Below are 27,031 nucleotides of genomic sequence, written 5' to 3' on the forward strand. Positions count from 1 at the left end.
CTTGTGATCAAGGAAGAGACTTGCTAGAAAGTATTTTGAAGGAAAGTGTTGTCTTAAGGAGTCACTAAACTCTGTTTCAGTCTTCACGTGTCTTTGCACTTGGACTTTTATTGTTTCTACCACTATAGATGGGGATGGCAGTCTTTCGCAGTGGTCGTTTGACTGAAAGCCTGCTATTGATGCTGTTTTGTCCTACTTTTTTTTTTGTTACAGGCTCGTGCATTTTTCATGCTTTGACCTCTTCTGATCGGTGTTGATAACTCCTTATGGGGAAGTCTGTTGGAATTACGCTGCGATCTAAAGTGATGACTTGAAGTTAGTTTATCGTTCTCCCAGGATTGCGTTATCATTTGTCTTTCGATCTTCATTTTGTTATAAGTCTGTAAACCCGTGGAGCAGGCTTTGTATTTGACCTCCAGCATCCACCATGTGGGGAGAACTCTGCATCTGTTGACAAAAGGATTATGGATAAATCCCATGTGGTAAATATTACAACTTTTGTTATTGGAAATTTTAATGAAACCACAAACTCTTGTGCTGCATTGATTTCAGTTCTAACAGATTCCAGGAGTGACTCATTTAGAAATTCTTGCTGGAGAAGATGAGGGATGGTGCATATAAAGAGATAAAGATTGACTTGTTAAAGAGGAAGCACAGAATGGTTGTGTATATAATAGCAGGTTGGCAGAGAACTGTGAACGTTCACCGACAATTTTCACTGTGTCTTGGTATCTGTGTTCTAGTTATTATAAATCCTTGGCTGTTTTTGAATAAATATGAGCCTCTTTGAAATATAAGTTTTAGCTATTTGTATGAACTTGTTCTTTATTGTGAAATAATACAAATACTTTTGACTGCACTGGGGGGAGAAGGGAAGCAATTCTCCAACAGAGCAATCTAGGGTAGCCAGTTGGTATTAATGCGGCTACATTGCTTTGAAAATTGCTTTCTCTATGATCACTATTACTTTTACTATGGAAATCTATAGGAGAAGCTGCAAAAAGAGATAAAAGGAACTTTGTGATCACTTTGAGAGCTGATGAATCATGATAACTGTAGCTTTATGAATCTTGCATCCACAAGATTTTTTTTGGTATGGTGGTTATTCACCGAGGATGGAAAGGGAAAGCTAACCTGGGGCTGATTTACTCCTGTTGCATCAATGGACTTGTAGGTTCAGTTTCTTAAGAAAAGCAAAACTGCAAGGCCATTGATGGTTCTGTCTTGCTTTTCAGCTTATATAGTCCTGCTGTTCTTTTCAGATCCCAGCAATATTGTACCGATACAGAACCTGTTGGGCAGAGACATTTCATGAATGGAAAGGTTGTTTGAGGGTCACTAGCGAGTAATGTGTACTTCGGTCAGAAAACATTTCAACACATAGAAGCTCGAGGCTCAAGTGATGAGATGTATATGGAAAAAAAGAGGATAAATGATAATGTTTGTGGTTTAGAGACTTGTCTGGGAAGAATTTCTTCAACACATTTAAGTTGTGTCCCACTCTTAAGAATAGTACTACCACTCCAACATCAGAAGCATGACTTCTTCATTCATAACTAGTGGGTCTGATTATTATGATCTGAATGTTTTCTTATTTATTTCTTATTTATTTATTTAAAGTTTTTTGTATACCGACATTTGTTAAGAAAACATCACATCGGTTTCCATAGAACAAAAAAGTGGCCAACAGGGCTTTACAATGAAACTGATAAAAGAACTAGTGAGGGGGGGAGGGGAAGGAGGGGTAGAAGGAAGGGGCTTGAACAAACATTTACTTGTTATTTTGTAAAGTGAAGAATTTGTGCCTTTTCATTTTTGATTAAAATGATTAGAAGGGTGACTAAAAACCATAATATAGAAAAGCTAGAAAGCCTGCTACAGAGTTTCTAATAATAGTTTCCAAGCTGTTTCCTAACTTTACAAAAATATAACTAATTTGAAATTCAAATTCTTCAAATTCAAATTCTTCAAATTCTTCAATAAGTCTTTAACTGCTTTGGCAGATTTGTCAAACTGTTGAAGTCTTTTGAAAAAGCTTTTGACTCAATGTTATGTTCATATATTGCTCAAAAAGTCAGAGGTAACTTATATTCAACTTATATTGGTGCAATAAATGGTTTTGCAACCTGCAGTGAATCCGGCACCAATATGGCTGTCAGATTTCTCCTTTTCAGGTGTTTCCACACAGGAGTTGCTTGTATGTAGCCACACTAGAAGCCATGTATCCAGTGTCATAGTAGCACATTAAAAGGGCAGAGTTTATTGATGTGGATGGCTTCCCAACTTTCTCCTTTTAATAGTAACACACATTCTCTTACGGAGCAGGTGGTCTGAAGGGACGTCACCTCTGGGACTGAGCCTAAGTGCCACTCGACTAGCCGTTTATTCTCTTTTTCTGAGCTTGAGTGCATTTGCCAACTCTGGTGCACCCGATCCTTGAGGATCCCATCGGATAGAGAGCTCTGGCTAATTGCAGAGCTAGCCCAAAAGGATTGACATTGTGTTTTGTTTTGTTTTTTTTAAAAACAATTCATATTTAAAAAAATCACAGCCTTCTATGTTGTGCTTAGTGTTCACTTGTTATTGTTCTTTGTAAGGGCTATGCCCACAAGTTATTAGTTGTATGTAAACTGATACGATGTGCGAACGGCTATCGGTATATAAGAAACTCCAAATAAATAAATAAAATAATAAATTTAGGAGTAATTTTCTCAAAGGAGCTGGTAGCCTGCTTTTAAAGATGCGGAGGCAGCATTCATGGTCCTTGGGGGGGGGGGGGGGGGGGGGGGGAGGAGTTGTGATCATCAACAAGGACAACACCTAGTGGCTGGATTGTCAAGCCCATGATACAAGATTCCAGGAGGAGTTTTAGTGCATGACTCCCAGCTTCAGAACCGTTGCTGCAATGACCAGACTAGGAGTAGTGAGAGGACGATCTATTAAGATAAAAGAAAAATACCTAGGTAGTTACAAATGAAGGTTCAAGGTGCCAGGATCCCTAGTCTGGTTCCAACAGAGCCAGAAAGCGGAAGAACTATCCAGCCACATAAAAAAAAGAGTATTGGAAATACTTCCTAGGAAATATGTTTTATGATGCTGCCAATCGTAAAACTACTTACAAGACATTTTAATAAGAACCTTCTGAACGTTCCAGGTTTCACTTATATTTGACTTATTTTGAGGGCTGGAAAAAATTCCGGAAACCAGGTCACCTGGTGCCTAGAATTGAGAAGACCAAAAAAAATTATAATGCTAAGTAGACAAAACAAAAAAAGACAAAAATTGAGCAAAACAAGAATAATATCAACAACAATGAAGAGTGGAAAAGCAAGAAGAAAGTTAAGAAAAACTGTTCTCTGTCTCCTAAAAATTTGATTGTTGCCTAAGTTTTTAAAAAATATTTCCAGGCCTACTTATTTTGTATTTTCTGTTGCAAGTGTTGAAAGGCATCTGCATTAAATCAAGAGCTCTAGTGAGCTCGGTTGTATGATTGTGATTTCTGATTCTCTGTAAGTTCACAGGTTAAATTGAAGAATGAAGGCTATGCTTTATGTATTGTTCTCTCCCCTGGAAGGCATGGCTAAGATTACAATGGAAAGCTGTTTGGGGGCACAAGCAGGTACTAATGCTGTTCTCATGGGAACTTCTTGTGTATAGTATTGTTTCCTGCATTCCCTCGGAGAGTTCTTTTCACTTTAGAACTCTTGTCGGACACGGCCACCATGGGCACCTGATATAAAGCAGATGGACATGAGCAGTGGCAGAACAGTGTCTGTAAGTACCCCTGCGTGAGAGGCAAAAGGGTAAAATGAAGTCTGCGCGTGACCCCATATTGGGAGTAAGGGGGTGGTGGCGGGGAGAGAGGCAACGTCTTCATTATTTTTTTTTTTTCAATGAAAAAAACTACTCATTAATCCTTAAGCTTTTAAAGATTTAGGTTTAACTTCTTAAAACTTTTAGGCATATGCATGAATCCCCGGTTCTCTTACCTTTCATACTATAGTTGATATCATACTATCATATGATAGCAACTTTTATAAGAGATAGCAAATTTTATAAGAGACTTCACAATATAATGTAAATAATTTAATCCTAACTTCTCGGTTTTCTTATTCTAATTCTCTCCCCAGTTATAAGACCCTTGTTGTAATGTAACTTTTGATCTCTTTGCACTTGTTTATGTTCCGTTTTTTGTTCACACCCCCTCGTTGTATGTAAACCGGCATGATGTGGTTTCTAATCACGAATGCCGGTATAGAAAAACTCTAAATAAATAAATAAATAAATAAATATAGTATGTGCCTATGGTGTCCAAATTCAGGTAAAACAAAAATTGCAGAAGAAAGTTGAGCTCACGTTGCAGTGTCTGAAAGGTTTTTAAATATTTAGTAAGCGACTTCAGTGCAGAGTTGACTAAAATGTAGACTTCCATTCACTCTCAGAAAGAGAAAATAGTTTTTAAAATGATATTCCTTTCCTCTGTGATTCCAAGGCTCTTGCTAAGTGCTTCATATCTCCTGCTGGGCATATTAGAAAGCCTCTGGAGAGTGCAAAGCTGCCAGTTAAGACTCTTTAGGGGTTTGGAGTACAGCTGAAGAGAGAACAAGTTTCCTCCAGGCGTGTATCGCCTCCCTAATGATGGCAAAAATAACTTTGAAATGATTTTCTCCCTCTGAGATTTCTAGAGTCTGCTAAGTAAAAGCATCTACTTAAAAAATAAAGTAACATTTCAAAATATGGAGACTTATGAAGTGAGATCCACTGTTGTCAGTTGTTAGAAAACTGGGAGGGGGGGGTGCAAAATGTTGATGGTTCTGCTCCCCACTGCCCACCCAACCAAAGACTGCATTCCAGGCACCACTAGCACACCCTGCTGCAGTCAATGTGTTCATTACCTCTCAGATATGATCAAGGAGCCCCTTCTGACTAACTCCCCGCTTCCAACTCCTCCCACTCCCCTCAGATTCTGTTAACCTTTCATAGGTCTACTGGTGCACCTCTTTACAGAGCCAAAAGTGGCAGAGTCTTCTGCCTCTTACCAATAATGGCTCTTTTCTTCTGACTCTTGGGGAGGAGGTGGCAGGGCACAGCCTTCACTTTGTGCAGGTCTGTTACCGGGCTTGCATTCGGTTTTTGTTGCAAGCATTGCTGCCCCCTAACGAGGAGGGTTGTTTTGTAAATGGAAAACAAAGGAAAATGGGTAATAGTGGGGTTATTTTAATGAGACCCTTTAAAAATTTTCTAGTGAATTTGGTGTTTATTGATGATTTTGTGAGAGAAATGTTTAAGGATTCCTCCTGATTTGGAGGTGGTGGTAGATTACAGGGCTCAAATGCTATATATCCTCTAATTTCTCAAGCCCCCTAAAGAGATTGTGGCTGCAGCCATCCATGAAATTCTTAAGGATGTACAGCTGAAAATGCAGGAGACCCTACTGTCTGTGCATCCAGTCAACAAAAAGGTTGACATGTCAGCTGGGGCAACAAACGGCTTTTGCACTAGTCTGTTAACTGAATCAGCTCTTAAGAAAGCCAAGAAGTCAAAGACACACTCCTCAGTGCCCCCTAGGAGAGAGTCTAGTATTCTAGACACTCTTGGGAGAAACTGTTACCAGAATGCTATGCTCACAACCTGCATAGCATGAGTCAATGCTTGCAGAACATTCTGGATAAGGTCCGGGCCCTCTCGCATGGGTCATCATATGTGTTTTGAGGGAGACTAAGAGCACTAGCGAACAAGGGTCAGGAGTGTAAAAAACACTTGTCCATTTAACATGTGATGTTTACAAGACAGCATTAAGAGCCTCTACCATAGGAATCTGTGCTTTCTTGGCTGCGAACTTTGAACCTCGGAACGAATGTGCAAGATGGGCTTGCTGATGTGTCCTGTAAGAAAGACATTTTCTTCAACGTTAGTGAAGGAAGTGGTGGATAAATAAAAAGCCAAGGTGCTATGTTTCAGACATTATGCAGTCCCTACTGAACCTCTCTCTACATCATTCAGGAGATATTCGAGTGGGGTGCCCAGGAGACACTTCTATCTTCCAAAGAGGCTTTAGCTTCACTCCCTTGTTCCATTAACAACAAACTCCTCACTCTCAACCCAGACAGCAGAGAAGCCAGAAGCTACAGACTGCTCCCCAGCTAAAATCGGTTTTTGATTAGATCCAGAAAAACATAGTCAGCATCCCAGTTTCTATTCTTGGGAACCTCCCTGTCAGGGGAAGGCTAAGGTTTTGTATAAACCATTGGTCCACCATACAAGCACTCAGTAAAAGAAAAGTTCAAAATGATTTCCCTGGGAACCCTAATTCAAGGTCAAAGAACAAACTAGTCTTGGATGCCTTCTACCTAAATTGGGGGAGTGGGCTTCAGTATGCTTGCTTGCTTGCTTTATTTATTTATTTATTTATTTATTTATAGGCTTTTTTTATACCGGTATTAGTGGGGACATCATACCGGTTCACATTTGAACAGCAGGTTTGAAAGTACATATTAACAGGGAGTAAAAAACGGGGGGGATCACACAAGTACAGAGTAGAAGTATAGTGCAACAACAGGATAGTGAACTCCTTAACTTTAAATGAATGTCCAAAATTGTCAATACAGGTGGCAAAATAGCAATGAAGTAGTATATGCATGGGAAAAACATTGAGGTAACATTGAAGTAAGATATGCATGGGAAAACATTATAAGGCAAGGTCAAATATACATGGGACCTAGAGATAGACTAGCTGGCTTAGCTTCTTTTTAAATTTGAAGGAGCATGGTTGGTTATCTACCAATACCTCTAGTGATGAAGGCTCCTGAAACTCAGAAAGGCGAGGGGTAATATGATTTTCATAGCCCCTTGGACTGTAAGAGAGCTTTAGCCTTCTATCCAACTTTTTATTTCTTTTGATCTGGATAAGGACTGGCAGTCAGTTTGGTCAATCTGTCTTGAAAGGCTGATTTGCAGTTTAGAATCCAACTCCATTCTCCCTCCCCCCCCCAAGGCCCATACTTTTTATTTCCAGTATGCCTTCTTAATTTTTGTTTTAATTTGAAAATGGTCTGTTGCCAATAAAAACATAGTTATGCCCTCTGGCACTCTTCATGTTGTATTTTTCCCCTCTTTTTTTTTGCTCGAAGGCAACCTGTAGTTAGGGATTCCCCAGCTATGAGGATTTCACATCCTGGTTGTCCTCAGGCAAAAACTAAAATTACATACCTGTAGCAGATGTTCTCAGAGGACAGCAGGATGTAAGTCCTCACAGAATGCATTCTCCTCCCTTAGGAATTGATTTTTTTTTTAATTTAACTTAATTAAAGAACTGAGAGAGTCATTGTAAGACTTCAAATACTTAGCAGAGCTCTGAAAGCTCTAGAAAAATGTATACTTTTGTAAACCGTTGTGATGGCTCTACCGAATGACGGAATATAAAACTCAACAAATAAATAAATAGAAGCTGTGAAGTCAGCAATAACGGCCAGGGCTCTGTCTGATGACATCACCTACTTGTGAGGACTTACATCCTGCTGTCCTTGGAGAACGCCTGCTACTGGTAAATAACTTTGATTAAATATTGCAGGGGTAGAACAGTAATAGCATATAAACAGTATAAAAGAGCAATATGCAAACAGTGGCCACATTAGTAAAAGAAAACCCAAAGAACTGTAAAGGTGCAAATAAATAAGAATAAGCTGCGGATGATATAAAGTGGCAATTCGCTCATCTGCTTTTTTAGGACATCAATGCTATTTTGTGAGCTGCCAGTGTATGTTGTCCACTGCTTATTCTTATTTATTTGTACCTTTTACTAAATGTGGCCACTATTTGCATAGTGCTCTTTGTACTGTCTATTTGTTATTACTGTTCTGCCCCTGAAGCATTTTGTGTTTTAATATGCCTGTATAATGCTTTATTTTGGTGTGTGTTGAAATTGTGTTATAGCCATATATGTATTTATATATATTAATATGAGTTGTAGTTAGGTATGTGTCTTATATTTCTGTGTTATGTTATTTTGATGGTCATCGTTTTTGTTTTGATTTCTTGTTTACAATTTTTCCTTGAGTTTTCTTTTTGTTCTCTGTTACGCCTTTTGAGCATTTCGTATGTGAAGGTGGGATCTAAATGAAACAAATGAAATTTTAGATGCTCGATTTATTTTAGTAGAGCAAGTTTAGAGTTTAATGAATATGTTTGCTTTAAATGTTTCTGCTTACTATGATTTGTTTTTAAGGAAAAAGTCCAAGTGGAAGATATACTAGACACCCTGAAAGAGGAAGGACTTGATCCCTGTGCAACTTCCGATGAGCGACTCTCATATCTTTGGTGCCTGTATCAACGCAGTGAAGGCAAGTTATGGTCGGCCAGTCAGGACCTGGAGGAGCTCCGGCGACAACAAGCTGAAGAAATGAAAGATGTGAGGTTTAAGAAAAGCACAAAAGAATTTTAAAAAACTACTAAAAACTTACCTTTTCACATCAGCTTATAAGATAACTAACTAATGTATTCCCCTAGCTCATAAAGACATTATTTTATCAACATATTTGGCATTGTACACTAAAGTATATTCATTTTGATTGTAATGTCATTTTATTATCTGTACCTTTTATTATGTATGCGATTTATGTACACCGATTTATGTCAGATTACTGTCCCATTTTGCGGTATATAAAAACTTTTAAATTTAAATAAAAAATAAAAATGTATTTCAGCCATATTTTCCGGTTAGTGCATTCTGTCTGCAGCACGGAGAATGATTAACATGTGGCTAATGAAATGCTGTCATTTGTTAATTGACTTGCAGAATCTCTCTACAGTTTCCCTTGTGTGTGAAAGTGAGCATAATTTATTGTGCTGGCTTTTTATTTTCTAGGTGGAGAACTACGTAGACCATGTTCGAAATCTAACAGAGGAACGAGAAGGTCTTGCCTCTAAGTTTGAAAAAGAAAACGAGCAGCTCAGAACAGAACTCGAGCACCTCCGACTTCAGCATGGTATTTTTGTTTCCGCATACTTTTATGGTGCCTTAAATCTGGGCACTCTAGAACAAACCACATCCACTGACGCCCTGCCCTGAAGGAGCTGGCTCAGTGCGCAGACACATGAAGCAGAGAGTAATAGTGACTTGGCCAAGGTCCTGGCAAGGTGACAGTGGCAGAAGCAAGACTCCTGGCTCTGAACCCATTACTCTAACCAGTAGGCCACCACAGCTGGGGATTGTTCATTAAGAAACTGATAGTTTTAGTACACATGTCTCTTTAGAGCTCTGCTTTTCTCCATTTCTGTACTTTCTTCCACATATTCTTTGGTATTTTCCATCCTTGGATCCCACAGGTCTTTTCCCTTACATTCTCCGACTCTCAACCATGCCTTACCCAAGAGTTCCCCTGAAGCAAATGCAGGTGCCATACTTCAGAGTAACTCCTTCATAAGATCCCCAGGATCTTCCTCAGGTTACCGTCTCCAACAAATAAATTATTTTCCTCCTTTTCATCTCGTGGGCAAATAGTACCCATTGTATAGATCCAGTAAAGGTTCTTTTTGATGCAGTCTCTGGATCCTGTCTGTATTCCTCAGTTCACTTCCTTCCTCTGACTGGGAGAGTAGCTTCCTATATGCTACGGAAATGAACTTCTTTCCTTCGCAAACCCCTCCATCCTCGCTCAGTGGCGCACACTTCTAGCCGTGCTCATATACTGGTGCTGCCAGGTTAGAGCTCCTCTCCTTGCTATACCTAATGTGTCCTTTTTGTTTTGAAACTGTGCAGCTTAAATCCTGGTGCTGATCATAAATATGTGTTCCCTGTACATACCAGGATCAGTCCAGACAGTGGGTTATGTCCCTTATCCAGCAGGTGGAGACAGACCAGAATTGTGAGGATGTCCCTTTAAGGGAAGAACCTGTACACTAACCCCTTCAGTATTCGTCTGTCTCCAGCAGGTGCAACAGCTCCTGGCCAGGTCCATGCATTGGGTGTGACTGAGTGAGGTGGAGAGCATAATTTGGAAAAGAAGAGAGGGGTGGCCAAGTGTAGAAGGATGGGAGAAGCTGCTGAATCAGGGATGTGACAGACAGAAAGGCGTCTTGAGCTGACTGATGGGGTTGGTGTTACAGTAGACGGCTGCACACTTTACAGTCTTCCTGAATAACTCTGTTATTTGCCTCATGCATTATAATTAAGCTTCTCCTGTATTAGCTTGTCCTGTGGCCTGTACACCTGCATGATTTCCTGCTGAATCTTTTTTTTTTTTTTATCATTCTACTTACAGTGGAAATAGCCTCATCCGTTGTCTTTTTCTCTTTTGGGGAATAGTGCACTTTTGAATTCTTTTAAGCTTTATTTCTGGGTTTGGCCCTGCAGCTGACTCTCACTGATGACCAGGATTCATTAGTTTTTTTTCTGCTTATACTTCATGGGTGTCAAGGAGTATCTAATAATCTGTGTTCAAAACGATCAGGAAGGAATCTGAGACACCAGCTGAATCTTCTTTTGGAAAAGGTGGATATTTCTTCCCTCACTGCATTGCTTGACCATTTTTAATTGCTTTCTTACAGGGTGGCTGCTTAGTGACTGTCACCATGTCAGAGCATGCAGGCTTTTTGCCCTACTTCTGCTGCTCAGATGTCCCCCTGGGCTTAGAGGGGAGGAGAAAGGGTGCACTACATTTGATCCAGGGCTGGGACTGAACTCAGACCCGTAGTTTATAACTTATTAAGTTACTAACTTATGCCCTGAGGAGGACTGGTGAACTACATTGTCTTTCCTCTGGAAATATACAAGTGGAAGAAGTGAATTTTTATACATAAGGGACTCATAACCAGTTTTTCAATTCTTGTTTTGATGAGTAAAAGAGGGATTTTATTTTTCATGTAGTAACCATGAACAACTAAAATACTGCTACTTCTATAGTGCTGTTCAATAAATGCAGCCAAATAAGCACCAGTAGCCTTCAAGAGTTGTTAAACTCTCGGAGGCCATTGGTGGTCTGTCAACATTACAATACATTTTTGTCATATTATAAAATAATAAGATGGAAGTTTAGATGCAATGGGAAAAGGTCTCTGATAAGCCATGCATGAGTTGTTTACAGAGAAGGCAATTTTCAAAACATTTAACCTGCATAAATCGGCTTTCTGAAAATGTCCTACCCTCAGTATGGCTGAAAGTATGCATGTTCCACCTTGAGAAGCGGCATCCTCAGCAGCTTGTGTAAATCAGGGGAGGAAAAGTGCACACACTGCTTGCATTTTCACATCTTCATATCTACTTTTCCAGCAAAAGTCTTCCTGTACCAGAAGTAGGCAGAAGTGTTCACATGTGCTGTGTATCTGCAGCAATCTTTGAAGAGAAAGCCCTCACCTATGTTTCTTTTTGAAAATTGGTTCAAAGATGGCAGGTAAAAAGTATGTGGGCATTTTGAATATTGCCCCGAATGTGGATATATGTGCATTATTACTGTTATAAAATGCGTACATCTCTGTTTATAGAAGCACAAGCGAAAGAGGTTGAAGAGATGCTGGATCAGGAGGGGCTCTCGGAGATTGCGCACAGCAATCCCAGTGAACAGATCGCCTATTTACTGGTAGAGAGGGCAACAGTGCTGGAGAGACTGGACCTAATGGAAGAAAATCTGGATTTCCACAAGGGTGGTCATCAGGAATCCCATCTGCAGGTATTCTAGCATGGCTTTATGATGTTAATAGTGGTTTCCTAATGTGTAGCCAGTTGGACTCAGGACCAATGGGTTAAGCTCCCCTGCCAGCAGATGGAGATGGACTCAGATTTCAAAACTGATGTCACCCTAGATACACCCCTGTAGTGACCTCAGCCCTTCAATATTTCTCAGTCTCCAGCAGATGATGGACGTACCTCTCCCTATGGGGATTGCTGTACTTTTTGGAAGGAAAAATTCTACATTTAACTTGGCGAAAAAATTGAGCCCCTCTCTCCTGCAGTGATACCTAAAGGTCCCTCCCCCAGTTGAGAATTCCTGAGGCGATTTCCAAGATCCCTCAGAGGTGTGCCTTGTTCAGTAGCCAATTCCTGGCATGGATTTCTTCTTAAACAGCTGAAAGGTAGCGGGTGCAGGAAGCAGAGTGTGGCTATGATGGCCAAAGTCCTTTCCCCCCGCAGCTGGGGAACATCTATGTATTCAGCCAGTAAGTGCTGAGCCCAGGTAAGAAAAAAAAGAAGACTATTTACCTCCCGATTCAGAGACATTTGGAGGGGTTTCACTAAGACTTCCTCCAGTCTCCTTGCTCGGTGCGCTGTACCGACGTTCCCGATCCCGTTGGGGTAAGAGGAAGTGGGCTTCCAAGCGGGTTGAGCCCCCCCCCCCCCCCCCCCCCCCGGTGGGCTAGGCCCAGTTTTAGGTTTGGTTGGCACACTGCATGCTAGCCCACGGCGGCGCCATCTTGCGCGTGTCTTTGTGAGTGCCGTATTGCCCTCTGCATAACGTTGCGCGCACGCGTACGTACACACACAACCTACTGAGCACAGAATAAAGATAAAGCCAGGTGCACAGGCTGTGCATGCACCTCACTGCATCCCGCCTAGGCACCCGAAATCTGTGCGCATAAAATTAAGTGCGAGCTGACAGAACACACAGTTACCGCCGCCAATGGCTCTGATAGCCAAGAAACAAGCACCTTTCTCTCTGCTGCTTTTCATGGTAAGGGCTTCACAGTCTAACCTGGATTCCAACTTATGTCAGCACTGTGAGGAAGCCCAGGGAGCGTTGGCCTCCCCAGACTTTACCAAGCCCAGCTTCTCCCATTCTGAAGTTGGGTCAGCCACAGCCTTAACTGGAAGTAACCTGGATCTGAGTACCCCGGGACTGGGTCATCCGTAGGAGAGGAAATTCAGCGGCACCTACCCAGTACCTCCTGGACTAGGCATGGATCCGGCTGCCTTCTCTTGGGTGGAATTTTTCCAGGGCCTTCAAACCTTCGTACAGGCGCAGTCTGCTACCTCACTTGCCCCTGTCCATACGGAACCTCAGCCAATAAGCCCTCCCTCTCCCAGTCCTATCAGCAGATCTTGAGGCATGCCTCAACTCAAAAAGGGTATCCCTGGCAGGGACCTGGATGGCACGGACAAAGAGGAGGATACAGATTCCTTGGAAAATGAGGAAAAGTCCCCTTGGTTTAGAACTATATCGGACCTTATTACGGTTTTTCCATAGAGACTAATTGCCAGCCCTGGTTTCCCACACCCTGAAGGTGCTGGGAGTTCCTGGGGCAGACTCTGATGGAACCTAAGAAGAATCCCATTCTGATTTCCCTAAGGAAAGCCTCTTGCTGCTCTCCAGTACTAGAAGCCATCCAGGAGTTGATTGACCTGGAATGGGATGCCCCGGAAGCAAGCTTTAAAGGTGGATGAGCATTAGAAGCTCTAAACCCACTGGATCTGGCAGTGAGCGAGTGTTTGTGTTTTCCTAAAGTGGATGCTTTGGGTTGTGCAGTCTGTAAGCAAACAACTATCCCAGTGGAGGGAGGAGCAGCCTTAAGGGATGCGCATGATAGATGGATGGAATCCATCCTTAATCAGGCCTTTGATGCAGTAGCAATGATTTTACAGATTGCTTCTTGTTGTACCCTGGTAGCTTGTTTGTGCCTACTCTCTCTCAGAAGGTGGATTACTCGCCACATTTTTTACTGACATGGGCTTGGCTCTAGTCCGTACTTCGGCCAGAGGAGTGGCCTCAGTGGTGGCGGCCAGAAGACTGCTATGGCTGCTGAAATTTTCAGCAGATGCAACCTCCAAGGCAAATCTTACAAAGATGCCCTTTAAAGGATCACTCCTTATCGGACGCAAATTGGAAAAGCTGGCCAGTAAATGGGATGAATCTTCAGTTCCCCAGCTACCAGAAGATAAGAGAAAGTAGTTACAGTGTCCCTCGCCTGTGAAGGGTCAATCCAGGGGCTCACAATGCTTTTGCCCCTGCAGAAATTCCACATTTCAGAGGTTTTGGCTCATTGGGAGGTCTTAGTCCTTTTGTAGTCTATAGCCCGAGAGAGGGGCAGGCTCAAGTTCAGGTTTGTCCTGAACCTTCCAATGAAATTTTGCTGACCCACCCTCAGAACAAGGAGATACGAGGTCGACTGTTTCCCTTCTACCAGAGGTGGGTCGAGATCACTTCGGACAAATGGATACTGGAGGTCATACGAGAACGATATGTGCTGGAATTTCACAGTACTTTTTGGGACATATTCATGATATTTCCTTGTCACTCCCAGCACAAGAAACAGGCAGTGGAAACAACTCTTTTAAGGCTCCTCAGGATGAGGGCTATAATCACAGTACCTGCACCCCAGGAAAATACGGGGGCATTATTCCATCTATTTCATTGTACCCAAGAAGGAAGGTTCCTTTCACCCCATTCTGGACCTCAAGAGCGTCAGCCGACATCTACGAGTGAATCATTTCCACATGGAAACCCTATGCTATGTGATAATGGCCATACAATCGGGAGAGTTCTTAACCTTCCTGGACCTATCTGAGGCCTACCTAAATATTCCAATCCGTCAAGAACACCAACATTTCCTATGCTTTGTGGTACTGGGTCGCCATTATCAGTTCCGGGCATTGCTCTTTGGCCTAGCCACCACCCCCAGAACATTTTCTAAGGTTATGGTGGTCATAGCAGCAACATTGAGAAAAGAGGGAATCCTGGTGCACCCGTACTTGGATGACTGGTTGATCCGGGCCAAGTCTGTGGAAGAGAGTCTCCGGGTGACCAACAGGGTGACTTCCTTGCTTCAGGAACTCAGTTGGGTCATAAACCTGGACAAAACCAATCTTAAGTCCTTCCAGTCCTTGGACTATCTGGGAGTCCGGTTCAGTACCAAGCAGGGCAAGGTCTTCCTTACCGGATAAGGAAGTGGATTTCCCAAGTGCATCTGTTGTTCAGCACAATATGCCCGACGGTATGGAGCTATCTTCAAGTTCTCGATTTGATGGTGGCATCCCTGGGGGTAGTGCCGTGGGCGAGGGCACACATGTGAGCCCTTAAACACTCACTACTTTCATGTTGGAACCTGCAGTCTCAAGATTATTCGATTTGCCTCCACTTACTGATGGGATTATGCGCTCTGCTCCAGTGGTGGCTGCTGAAGCTCATCTGAGAAGGGGTGTACCCATGTCCTCTCCAAACTGGCTGGTCCTCACAATAGATGCAAGCCTCCAGGGCTCAGGAACTGACGGCTCAGGGACATTGGACTGAGGAAGAACATCAACTGCCTGGAAGTCCGGACAGTCAGATTGGCGTCTCTACAATTCACTCACAGACTTCAGGGTCAAGTGGTCTGCATGATGTTGGACAATGCAATGACGGTAGCCTACATCAACCACCAGGGAGGAACCAAGAGCCTCAAGTGTTACAGGAGATAGATCTCCTTATGGAATGGGTGGAAATAAAACTACAGATGATCTCAGCCTCTCACATCACAGACAATGTCAGAGCAGACTTTCTAAGCAGGGAGAATCTGAATCCAAGAGAGTGGGCATTGTTGGCCAAAGCCTTTCAGCTGATAATAGATCACTGGGGTCTCCCGTCCATCGACCTGCTGGCCGCATCTCACCATACGAAGGTTCCCCAGTTCTTCAGTCGCAGAAGAGATCAGTGCATAAGAAAAAAAAAATTGTACATACATAATCCGGCTTCACACGTGCTTTCAAGTGAACTGAGGAGAGGTATTACGAAGAAGGGGGAGCAGGCATGGGGTTGGAGCTTGCATACAATTAGATTTTTTAGTTTAAAAAGTCTGCGCTTAAGATGTCCTGTGCAAATTATACCCTACGTGGATCAGACGTAACTTTGTATGAGGTAATTTATGTGCAAACTCAGCTAATTACCTGAGGATTTGCAAAGTAAACTTCTGCGTGGAAACGTGTACTTGCAGATTTTACCACTATGGTAGGTTCTTATAAAATTATTCTCTTTTAAGACTGACAGTGGGATATATGCCATTTACATAGAGCCAAATGCGGTATAAGTGGATCCTCTCTTCGGATATCTACCAACCTGTCTATGCATCAGGAAGGAGATGCAGCAATCTCTGATCCCTGAATTGTGATGTGAATAGTAAAAATATATTGGACACAATAAATTCCATGAGTAATGACATTTTAGAAACCTAAGTAATGTATAAAAAGTACCAAAGTATTATAATTTGGATTTTTATCCTGCTTTTCCAAATGATGGAATTCAGCAGTAAGAGCACTTCAGACCAGTCTCCTATGCTGAGGTGTTTGCAGAATATTCTCTGAAATCCTTTGTTCTTATGTTTTATATCATCTTGCAGGACAGCAGCAATATTGGCCACAAGTTGTGACCCCTCTCACTTAATAGAATGTTATGGAGACGATCTGTGGGAGGCAGGAAAGTGTAGATCTTGTTGTTTCTGGTTTTATGTGTGGTGTCCTGTTTATCTGCCCAAGGAGACCTGTTGCTCCTGGTTACTTCACCTGTCAGCACTGGGTTCTGCATTCCTCTGACAAGTCGTCTTCAACCTTGCAGGCTCTCTTGAATACAGAGTCACTTATATCAGGCTCAGTACATCAACCACTTCATAGTAACATTGTATCATATCATATAAAAATCATCTTTACATTTTTTCCCCATCTCTCCTATACTGAGATCCATTTATTAGTCGTGTTTCAGAATGAACAAAACATGCCCATGTTATTTTTGTTTTTTTGCCAAGTCTGTTCATCTCTCTGTTCATCTGGTTCTAGTGAGGGAACCAGAGAGTAGAGAAGGAGGAATGCATTATTTATGCTATTCATCCAACATGCATTTTGTCAATTTTTTGGTTTACACGTCCTAGCCTCTCTTCTTTTCTGCTTCAGACATGTGATGAGGACCTTGAGAAGGAAAAGAAGCTGCGAGAATGTGTGGAGCGAGATCTGGACGAAGCTGCCCATAGGCTGCACATGGCTCATGATGAGATCCGCAGGTTGACAGATGAACTGGACATGAGAAAAGAACAGAGTAAGCCAAGTAAAGCAAACTTTTTCTAGTTGAATAATGACAGAACTTTAGAAATGAAATTAATGCCATCTGAAGTCAAGCCAAAATAGAATGGTACAGTATACATACGAATTATTATAAAGGTGCTGCACATGAGTTTTCTAGTCCACCTAGCTCCCGTCGGATGAATTGCCAGGGTTCTCTTTCATGCGTGATCGGTGTGTCTGACTTAAGGATCGTGTTATCCCAGTGCTATCAGTTTGCTAGTTAATGGAACAATTTGTTTGGTGTGTGTTACTGTTGTCCACAGCAACTTGCTTGCACAATTTTGAAATGATGCATCTTTCTCCCGGTTTCTATTTCCTGCAACTTGTAAAAGAGGGAAAAATTTGTGCAGCTAAAGTTGTACAAATAAAACCTTGCACAAAACGCCTTAGCCCGTTCCTTCAATTTAGCTGTTGGGGGCAAAATCCTACAATGTTTTTGTTGAACTTTTTCTTTGAATTAGTTTTTCTTTCCAGAAGCATCAGGGACCTAAAGTCATGGGCAAAAGATGCGCCATGCAAAAAGCAGGCTTATTTTTTTTTTTTCCCTGCACGTAATTTATTTGATCCTATATCTGGCCCAGCGCCATTTGCTGTAACATTCTGGAGATTTTTATGTGTAACAGTATAAGGTGAATTTTAAAAGCCGGATGCGCTCAAAAACCGGGAGATGGGTGCATCTAGCACATGCGCATGTCCACCCAATTATCTAAGCCACCTACATACGTGCACGAGTACCGTTGCGCTAATAGCTTGCATCGGGGGGGGGGGGGGGGGGGGTGGAATGTGGATGGGGCGGGGCCAAAAGATATGCACGTATGAGTGTATGCTTTAAGACCACACCCTAAGGGCAAGCAGACTGTTCATACACTGGATGTAGAAGAGCTCTGTTCTACCTAGAAAGAACAAGGCCTTACAAAAAGTCTTCACAGCTGTTTATCACCTTCAGTCCATGCAAAAGAACCCTTTCAACTTGGGTATCTGATTGCATCTCCCACTGCTGTAAACAGTCAGGACTCCATCTTCAAGCTAAAGAGAAGGCCCATTATGTCAGGGCTATGGCAGCTTTGTTAGCACATCTTCACTCTGCCTCCATAGAGGATATGCACGGCTGCCAATTGGTCTTCTGTCCTCACATTTACTGCTCATTACTGCCTAAAAAATGTTTTCTGCAGTTTAGGACAGGCAGTTTTAAGGAGCTTATTTAATTGATTCATTCAACTCTTCCCTCCAGCCTCTGACATAATATGGGTTGCACGTTCCTTTGTTTAAGTAAAAGCATGATAATTTCGTGCAACCCTTGGCTTGGTAGTTCCCACTTTTGTGTGGCTGAACTCTGACCTACTCGTTCACTGAGAAAGCAAAGCTGCTCCCCTGTAATATGTGTTCCCTATACGTACCCGGATCAGTCCAGACTCCTGGGTTTGGCCCCCCCCCCCAGCAGATGGAGACAGAAGTTTAACAGCAAACTCAGGACAAATTATCTACGTAATCCCACCCTTCTTTCCATTAAAATTGAAGGTTAGCTTACTATAAAGACTGCGGTGACTCAAGCGGTGACAGCTGTGCGAGGATGCCCACATATGCTCAGAAGAGCCTTCTCATTTTTTTTTGAACTCTTGAGTTTTTCCGTCTTGACGCCATTGGTTGACATCACCCACTTGTGTGGCTGATTTGTCCTGTCATCTACAGAGAACGCCTGTTACAGGTGAGCAACTTTGCTTCACTGCTTGCACTTACCTCTGAACTTATTTTATTTATATTCTTTTTTATACCGAAATATAGCAGGCTGCCTTCATTCCGGTTTACATTGTAACAACAGTTTCATACAGTGAACAGTTATAAAATTATAAATAACACCAAACTAAGAGAAAAATGTGGTTATATAACGTCTCAGCAAAAGTAGATTAAACCTTTTTTTTTTTATTTTAGAATGAGACAAACTAGGTTAGTTTAGTATAGTACTTATTAGCATATATAACGAAGAAATTGTGTTTAGAAGGTGGTCGGGAATGGTCTATATAGACCAAATCATTCTGTGTATGATTGTCTAAACAGCCATGTCTTTAGTTCTTTTTCGAAGTTTTTGGAATCTTTGATGGAACTTAGATATTCTGAGAGAGAGTTCCATTCTTTTGGTCCGGCTATGGAGAAAGCTCTATGTCTAGTAGAGGATAGTTTTGCAGAGGAGAGAGGAGGAATGAATAGCTGTAATTTGTCAGAAGATCTCGAAGAGCGGGGTGATTTGTGGATTGTAATCATGTTGTTACTTGTTACTGGATAGTGTTTTAAGACCCTCTCGTCAGAAATATCTTGCCTCTTGGAGGCAGTGTGGTTGACTGTGTGCTGCTGTAGAAAAGAGAGCAGGGCTTTTACTCCTCATGGCGATGTTTTTTTGCTGTACTTTGAATAAATACATTTATACAATTGGATGAGTAACATGAATATTTCATTCAGATGGTTACATTTTAGATACATTTGAACTACAGAAGGCTCGGGACCATAACAACAGATTGGACAAGGAAATTCTGGCATTACGCAGTCGAGTCCGATCACTGGACTTGGACAGGAAGGAACATGCCGAAATGGTAAGATTATTTCAGGTCCATATTTTGTAGAGCGTAATCTTTAGTGATTAACGCCCTATAAAATCTTGTTGATAATCTGCGTGTGGTGTCTGTGCCAGGGCAATTTTCCCCATCTGCCGTTTGTGGCAGCATTACGTTTCTTCTGCGAGGCTGGTTAGGCGGGATGTTGAGGGGTAGCTTTCAAAAGGATGTACATGCACTAAACTCTGGTTGATGTACATAAATATGCTTTTAAAAATCGATCCGTGGCCTGAGGGCGTAAAATTACACACAGCCTGAGCAGAAGCATTCCAGGGGTGGGGGGCTGGAGTCTGTACCTGCATGCATAGTTTTTGATTTAAAAAATTGTGCACATTGGTTACCCTGCATGAGTTGCACCCTGCTTGGAGCAGCTGTAACGTTCTGCGAGAGAATTTGTACCCATGCTCTGCCAATTGCTCGAGGATGGTCAAAGTGAATTTTTTGGGCATAAGTTTGCTTTGAAAATGCTCGGTAACGTCTGCGTGAAGAATGTACATGCAGGTTTTCCTGCTCTGCGGGCTGTTTGAAAATGTATCTCCATACTGTCCTCATCCTGAGTTTCTAATTATCTGATTATGTTGTGCATACAGCAGAGAAGTGAGAAGGCATGAATCCCATACCCACGAATATAGTACTCGATATAAAGGAGATGGGCAGGTATGGTGAACTAGGAAAAGAAAAATTAGACAAAAATGTTAATAGGGCCATCATAAAAACAAAAGGGAGGAAAGATCACATTTTTGGGAGTAAATGATAAATGTGATTAATCTGCTCTTTTTGATGATGCCCTAGTAACAGTTTTGTCTGGTTTTTTTTTTTCTTTGTCCTCACCCATTTTTAATAGCAGGGATTTGTTATAAAAGATAGCTCCCCATCAGTTGACACCATCTCTAACAACTGCCTGTATGCTGCCTGATATTGTATTGTATAAACTATATATCCCTAATTAGTATGGCAATAGGTAGCATTTGCAACATACTGTAGTTGTAGTGCAACTGTGATAAATCATTTATTTAAGATTGAAAAGCTGAAAGAAGAGATACACGGATATCAGAAGAAAGAGGAGCAAAGACATTTATCTCCACCTATTAATGACACAGCAGAACATACTGAGCAGCCGTTGCAGGTATTGTATTAAAAAAGATTGCTGGTGTCTCATTGTTGTAAATTATAAACCTAGCTTCTTATTTGAGGTGTTGCTAAATTTAAAATTTCCAGCTAATTAGGGGTTCTTGGCGTGTGTGTGTGGATGGGGGGGAGTGCCCAAAAATTGGTGTTTTTCACGGCACAGATACTATTGTTGGGTACTTTTTCTGGTTGAATCAAATCCATACATTTGTGCAGCTGAGGAGCCATTAATGTGGAAATGGCACAAAAACCAAAGTGGATGATCCAAGTTAGGCAAAGGAGGGGTAAGAGAGTATTAGGGGAAGTGGTGTTTTTTTGGTGTTTATCTAATAAACACCTATTTCATTTTATTTTTTTTGGCATCAGGGGTATTTTATCAGGATTTATCAGTTAAAAACTAAAATCAGAAGTGGTAGAATTCTCGCCTGCCACACATATGAGGCCTGGGTTCATTTCCCGGCTAATGCACCATCTGCTATGAAAAATGTTACCAACACAGCAATATGCAGAGACTGTGGAAGTTCTTTTAAGTTAACCCTTTATTTATTCATACATACATGGGAAGCCAGCAATCAATACTTACTGACTCCGAATTGACATGGCATATGCACAATTTAAATGTACCTTCTTACCAAGATAAAATGTTAAGATATGCACTTTTGATTGAAGATGAAAGGGTGAAGACAGCTACATTCCTAACTACCCTGGGAAAGCTAATTTAACCTTGAAAACATCCTGAGAGAGATTAAGTTACAGTTTCCCTTTTTAATCACAAGGGAAGCAATGAAACATTGTTCATCCTTATCTTGTACCAGACAACTCTCGCTGCTTCTGAGGCCTCACAGTTGCAGAAGTTTAAACCAACAATATATTTCATTTTGACATTCTTTATCGTAAGGATCTAAACCATTTTAACTAGTTCAGTAGCTCAGAAGGAAAATAGGATCCTGAACATTAATTTGTTAAATGGCTTCAGTCAGTTTTATTGACTGCAATAAGTTCTAAATTCCCTATACGTACCCAGATCAGTCCAGACTCCTGGGTTTTGCCTCCCTGCCAGCAGATGGAGACAGAGAAAGTTTCATTGACACTGTATATAACCTAGTGTGCCACCTGCAGTTCCTCAGTATTTCTCTGTCTCAGCAGATGGTAGATGGTATAAAACCTGCAGTTTGGACAGAGAGAAAATAAAAAGATGATTAAAAAAACAATATTTCTGGATCCTCCCAGGGAGTTGTGAGGTCTTGCTGGGGCCATTCCCCCTGGTTTGAGGTGGATGAGCAGGGGGTTGGTGACCCTTCTGATAGCTTGGTCCACAGGTCCTTGGAGTAGACATCTGGTGGTCCAGATCCCTCATCCCCCATGAGACAGTGATGGAACCTGCTGGCAGTTCTGCACTGAAAGCCCAGTGGAGCAGGGAAGTATCTCTTTTATAAGGTTTGTTCTGGGCTGGGTCGCTGAAATATAGCCAGTGGTCTGCCATGCTGCCTGTGCGCCTGGAACCTGAACCTCTGCACCAAAGGAAAGTATTGGTTTCCATGTATCTTGCTTTGTTCTCAGAGAGTAAAAAAAAAAAAAAAGAGAGAACAAGGAACTAGTTAGAGGAATCTGTGCAGCAGAGGGGAGCTTAGCAATGGGGTTTTTCAGCAGCTTCTCTGCCTGCGGAGCAGCCCAGGTGTTGGCTTCATGGCATCGAGGGACTGTTGCTCTGCTTGCCGTTAAGGTGGAACAGTATGTACGTGCGGCAAAAGCGGCACTGCGTTTGGGGGGGGGGGGGGTCTGCGTCGAGCGTGACTGCACTGGTAGGACAAGCCTCGTGGGTGGCAGGATCTAGTGCCGAGGCTTTCCCTGTCAGCATGGAAACTGTGGCCATTTTCAATTCCCTAGCAGCGTCAGCGGGAGAGGCAGGAGAATCCCCTCCCCAACTATCGCGGGTGGTTTTTTTTTGTCCTGTGGGGGGGTACAGAGAGTCACTTGCACTGAGGAAGGATCTTTGGTTCTGGTAGAGTTTTAGTTTGGTTCTGTCCGTTTTCATTTGCTTATGCGCAAAGCTTGTTTAGCGGGATGCTGGCTTTTGGCTCCAGCCTCTCATGACTGAGAGCCACTTTGGACTCTGCTCAGATGTTTTCTTTGTTTCACAGAGATGTCTTGCTGAATTTGTTGGCTCAGACCCTGAACACGCTTAGTTGGGGCTGGAGGTCAATTTTAAGTTAAGCATCCTGTTTCTTTTCTCTCCTGTATCCAGTTCAAGAGATATTTGATTTAAAGAAGGTAAATTTGCCTCTCCAGGTTCCCTGTTCCGCATGGAAACTCTGAGGTCTGTCGTAGCAGCGGCATGCAAGGGAGAATACTTAGTATCTCTCACCCTGATAAAGGCGGATCTGCACTTAGCAGTTAGTCATCTGAAGCCATTGGGAAAAGATTTATTTCTTTATAAAATTCAGGTAGATGAGGTCCCAGGGCTGGATTTCAGATTATGGTGCTGACAGACAGAGGATCGGGATGGGGGGTTTCCCCCCTACAAATCTGAAAGCAGCAATGAGGAGTCTTAGCTTTCTGGTGCCTTAAGAATTTGGCACCCCAGGCCTGTTCCTATGTTTCCTACGCCTAAATCTGGCCCTGTGAGGCCTCTAGGAGAAAAGATATCCAACCGGATTCAACAGTGAAGATTGTTATATAATAATGGTCCATAAAGGATTTGAGATGGCTTAAGATAAGAGCGGATATACATCAAAATGCCTAGTTATTTCCCTGTTCCCAGAGGGCTTACAATCTAACGGCCGCATTCCCATAGAGAACAGCCTTAGTAAATCAAGCCCTAAGCTTGTGCCTGAGGCAACCGAGGGTGAATTCACTTCCCAAGGTCACAAGGAGCAGCGGTGGGATTTGAACCTTGGCTTCCCTGGGACTCAGCCCACTGTTCTAAGCTCATAAGAACTACGTTTCACCAACAATTCTAGGGGCGGCAAAAACCTAAACCTGTCACTGGGTAAAAGTTCACTTACTGTGGCAGAACACCTATACTTTCAACCACATATAGGCTGGACAGTTTTCCAAACCCCTTTTATGCAGGTAGAGCAAGTTTGCTTACCTATAAATAGGGACCTTCATTTTCAGTTTCTATTTCATTTTGCTTATGAATTGCAATGTTATAACAAAAGATATCAATGGAAACATGATTTTAATATAAGAGAGAGGAGAAACATCAATGGAAAAGTCATTTTCCCCCTGATTTCGCTTTTGTTCTAATAAAAACAAAATTCCCAGGCAAAATAAAATAACTGAAAATGAAGGTTCCTCCCTATAAAGAAGGTTCTCTGTAGAGAGCCGGCTGAATTAGCCCTAATGTGGGGGTGATGTCATCTGACATGGACTCGACTCTCAGAGCTCAATAAAGCATGTGCAGGAGTTGTCTCATGAGCTCCTCAGTTTCTCCCAGAGCTCCAGACAGGGGGAAGGTATTAAATATGGCTAATTCGTCCTTCCTTGTGCGTAGAGCGCTATTTACAGGTAACAAGCTTTCTCTGTTGGCAAGCAGGCATGAATTAGCCACCATGCTTTAGAGAGTCCTGAGCTGAGGTTGCATTGCAGAACAAAACAAGCAACCCAGAGCCCGCCAGAGGAGTGGACTACTGGGTGAACAGGCTGCACAGAACTACTTATCCAGAGATACTGTCCCTTTGAGACATGTCGTCGAGACAGTAATGGGACATAAAGGTGTGAACTTATAACCAAGTAGCAGCTTTGCATATATCTTAAATGGAAGTGGTCGTGAAAGGAGCTCTCACTGAATGATCCTTGACAGAGTTTGTAATCTGTAAGCCACCAGTGCATAACAGTGCTTGATGCAGTCCACTAGTTAATTAGACAAAGTTTAGATGCATTGTACAGGAATGGCCGCACAGCTAGATATAATATATAGAGATAGATATTGAGCACTGCAGTGAGTGGGAAGTTACCAGGATATTCAGCAGGAATCTATCAAGCTGAAAGCAGATGTGTCACCATGCCAATCAAGCTAATATGTTTAAGGCTAATACGTTGACATTTGTTTCATTTATGTAGTACAGTTTTAATAAATAGAAATAGAAATAAATAAATAACTTACCCAGGTCAGTCTGCCACTGAATATTCCTTCCTAAAATTATCCAAGTACCTGGTTAAATGTATCCGGGTAGCACTGAATATCAGTTCTATCGGGATATGTTTTAGCCATGTCCCCAAAATGACTCCCCCCAGCCTCTCTTTATATGAGTAAATTTTACCCAGGTAGTGACTTAGATGGCTAAAATTTATTGATGGGGTGAGAAATTTAAAACTCAGTATTGACCTCCTAATGTCTGAATTGTAATATGTTTGAAAACAGGATGAAAACAGTAAAGGAGATGTTGAAGAAGAGGCTAGTAGAGATGAAGCTGATTCAGCTCAATTAAAGAATTTTCAGAGCCATGAAGCACTTCATAAAAGGTATGTCAGTATTCATAATATAGCAGCAGCGCTGTTCTTGGTGTCTGTGGATCGCCTTACTCAGTGGGCAGAGCGATGACTGACTGATGGTAGAACAGCTACAGTTCCTGAAGGCAGTGGAAAGGGGAGTGGTCCTGAAGGACACACAGGATAGGAGGAGAGAACTGCCATTCCTGATGATTGTGGGCAGCGGTTCTAGATGCAGAGCATGTTTGCACTGGGTTCAAAAGATCCCGGAGGAGAGTATTGATGAAGGGCTGGCTGCTCAGGAAGCGGAAAGGCCAGGAGCTGGTATCACCCTGTGCTGAGTGTCCTCATTTGTACCTTGGCACTGGTGTTTATTGTGGATTCTGATTGGTTTTTCCAGGGCAGTAATTAAACTGCCTTTTAGGGTTGAAGTTTTCTTTGGTGAAACTTGGAGCAGCTCATGAAGAACTAGGGGAAGTAGTACCATCGACCAGGGGAAAGTTGATGTGTGGGCAAGTGACAGTCCTTTCATGCAGAGAGAGGTCTGTAGCACAGCAGCATGCACAGTGCAAGGGTTTCCAAGGCTCCCCAGTGAGGTTGCGAGGGGTTATTCTTAGTTTCAATTGGGGGAATGTTTATCCCAGTTTTTCAGGGAGTGCACCCAAAGCATGTTGGACCTGTGGGTCCTTACTTTCAGAAGAGAGGGTTAAGCCTTATAAGTTTCATGCCTTTATGGTATTCCCCATCACTCTTCAGAGAGGGAGTCTGTGAAGGTCACCCTGAAACGGCCTCTTCAACTTAACGGCAGTGGTCCTGTAAGCGGTGTTAGGGGGTTTGGTAACCTGTCTGATACTGTGTACCTTGCTTCACCTTCCCCCACACCTATCGGGGCCGGCAGTGCTAAAGACAATTACCTCCTAAACCTACACAATCCAAATACCTCAGAAAAGACCACAGGTTTTATCCACAGAATCAGACTTTTTTATTTGTCTGACTTTGCAGGGTTAGCATTTAGAAGAAAATAAACAGTGCATGTCTCTAAAGTCCTTGCTGCTTAGCATCGGTTTATACTAAATAAAGCTCTGCATCAATAGTGGATTGAAACCTTAGCCTGCTAGAAGAATTAATAAAGGTAACTCACTGGCTAGCCCCACCCAACTTTGGGAGATTCCCTTCTGTTTAACTCTGGAGCAGTCTCTGGCTGGAGATCCCGGGGGCCATCTCAAGGGAAAGAGCTTGCTTCCTCGGTCCTGGTACTAGCTGGGCTGAGGAGGCATCTCTCAGCTCTGGGGCTGTCTCTGGCTTCGTGGCAGGCAACCAAATATCATAGAAACATAGAAATGACGGCACAAGAAGACCAAACAGCCCATCCAGTCTGCCCCGCAAGTTTTGCACTTTTTTTTTTTCCCTCATACTTATCATACTTATATTGAGCAAGTCTTTCCTCTCTCCAGTCTCCCCAGACCTCCCTGGATTCCATTAGTGCATGGCAACTCTGGACCGAGTCCGGTCACGTCTTGACCAGTGCTGCCTTGCCATGATGTCAGCGTTTCTCTTCATTTGATTGCTACCCCTCTCTCTCCCCTCGGGGTCACTGCGCCTGTCTTGCACTGTCCTTGGCTAGGCTGTTTTTCTGCTCTGGGAGATTGTTGTTTTAGAATTTCTGACCTGGCTGTCCTGGGGCCACTTACTTTTTATTTAAAGAAGTGTATAGTCCTAAAATCAACAAGCCGATCTGATAAGCCGGGTGGCATTGTTGTTTCTCTCTGCTGGAACGTACAGGTCAGTGTCCATCTTTTAAAGTCTGTGTCCCTCTGAGGTCAGTATTCATAGAAGGTAGAAGTCATACTGT

General features: G+C 42.4%; 1 protein-coding gene across 2 annotated transcripts in view; it reads left to right on the top strand.

Moving 5' to 3' along the window:
- Positions 1-27,031, top strand: part of CCDC30 (coiled-coil domain containing 30) — an 83,958-nt gene that overhangs the window by 452 nt on the left and 56,475 nt on the right. For both annotated transcript variants that reach the window (XM_029578994.1, XM_029578995.1), the window contains exons 2-9: positions 214-482; positions 8,225-8,407; positions 8,864-8,984; positions 11,479-11,663; positions 16,844-16,985; positions 19,481-19,596; positions 20,636-20,743; positions 25,112-25,212. In XM_029578994.1, the coding sequence (XP_029434854.1) occupies positions 465-482; positions 8,225-8,407; positions 8,864-8,984; positions 11,479-11,663; positions 16,844-16,985; positions 19,481-19,596; positions 20,636-20,743; positions 25,112-25,212 (974 nt within the window). In that variant the 5' untranslated portion in view covers positions 214-464. The remainder of the gene's footprint in view (positions 1-213; positions 483-8,224; positions 8,408-8,863; positions 8,985-11,478; positions 11,664-16,843; positions 16,986-19,480; positions 19,597-20,635; positions 20,744-25,111; positions 25,213-27,031) is intronic.

Source organism: Rhinatrema bivittatum, chromosome 15, assembly GCF_901001135.1.
Source record: "Rhinatrema bivittatum chromosome 15, aRhiBiv1.1, whole genome shotgun sequence".
Classification (NCBI taxonomy): domain Eukaryota; kingdom Metazoa; phylum Chordata; class Amphibia; order Gymnophiona; family Rhinatrematidae; genus Rhinatrema; species Rhinatrema bivittatum.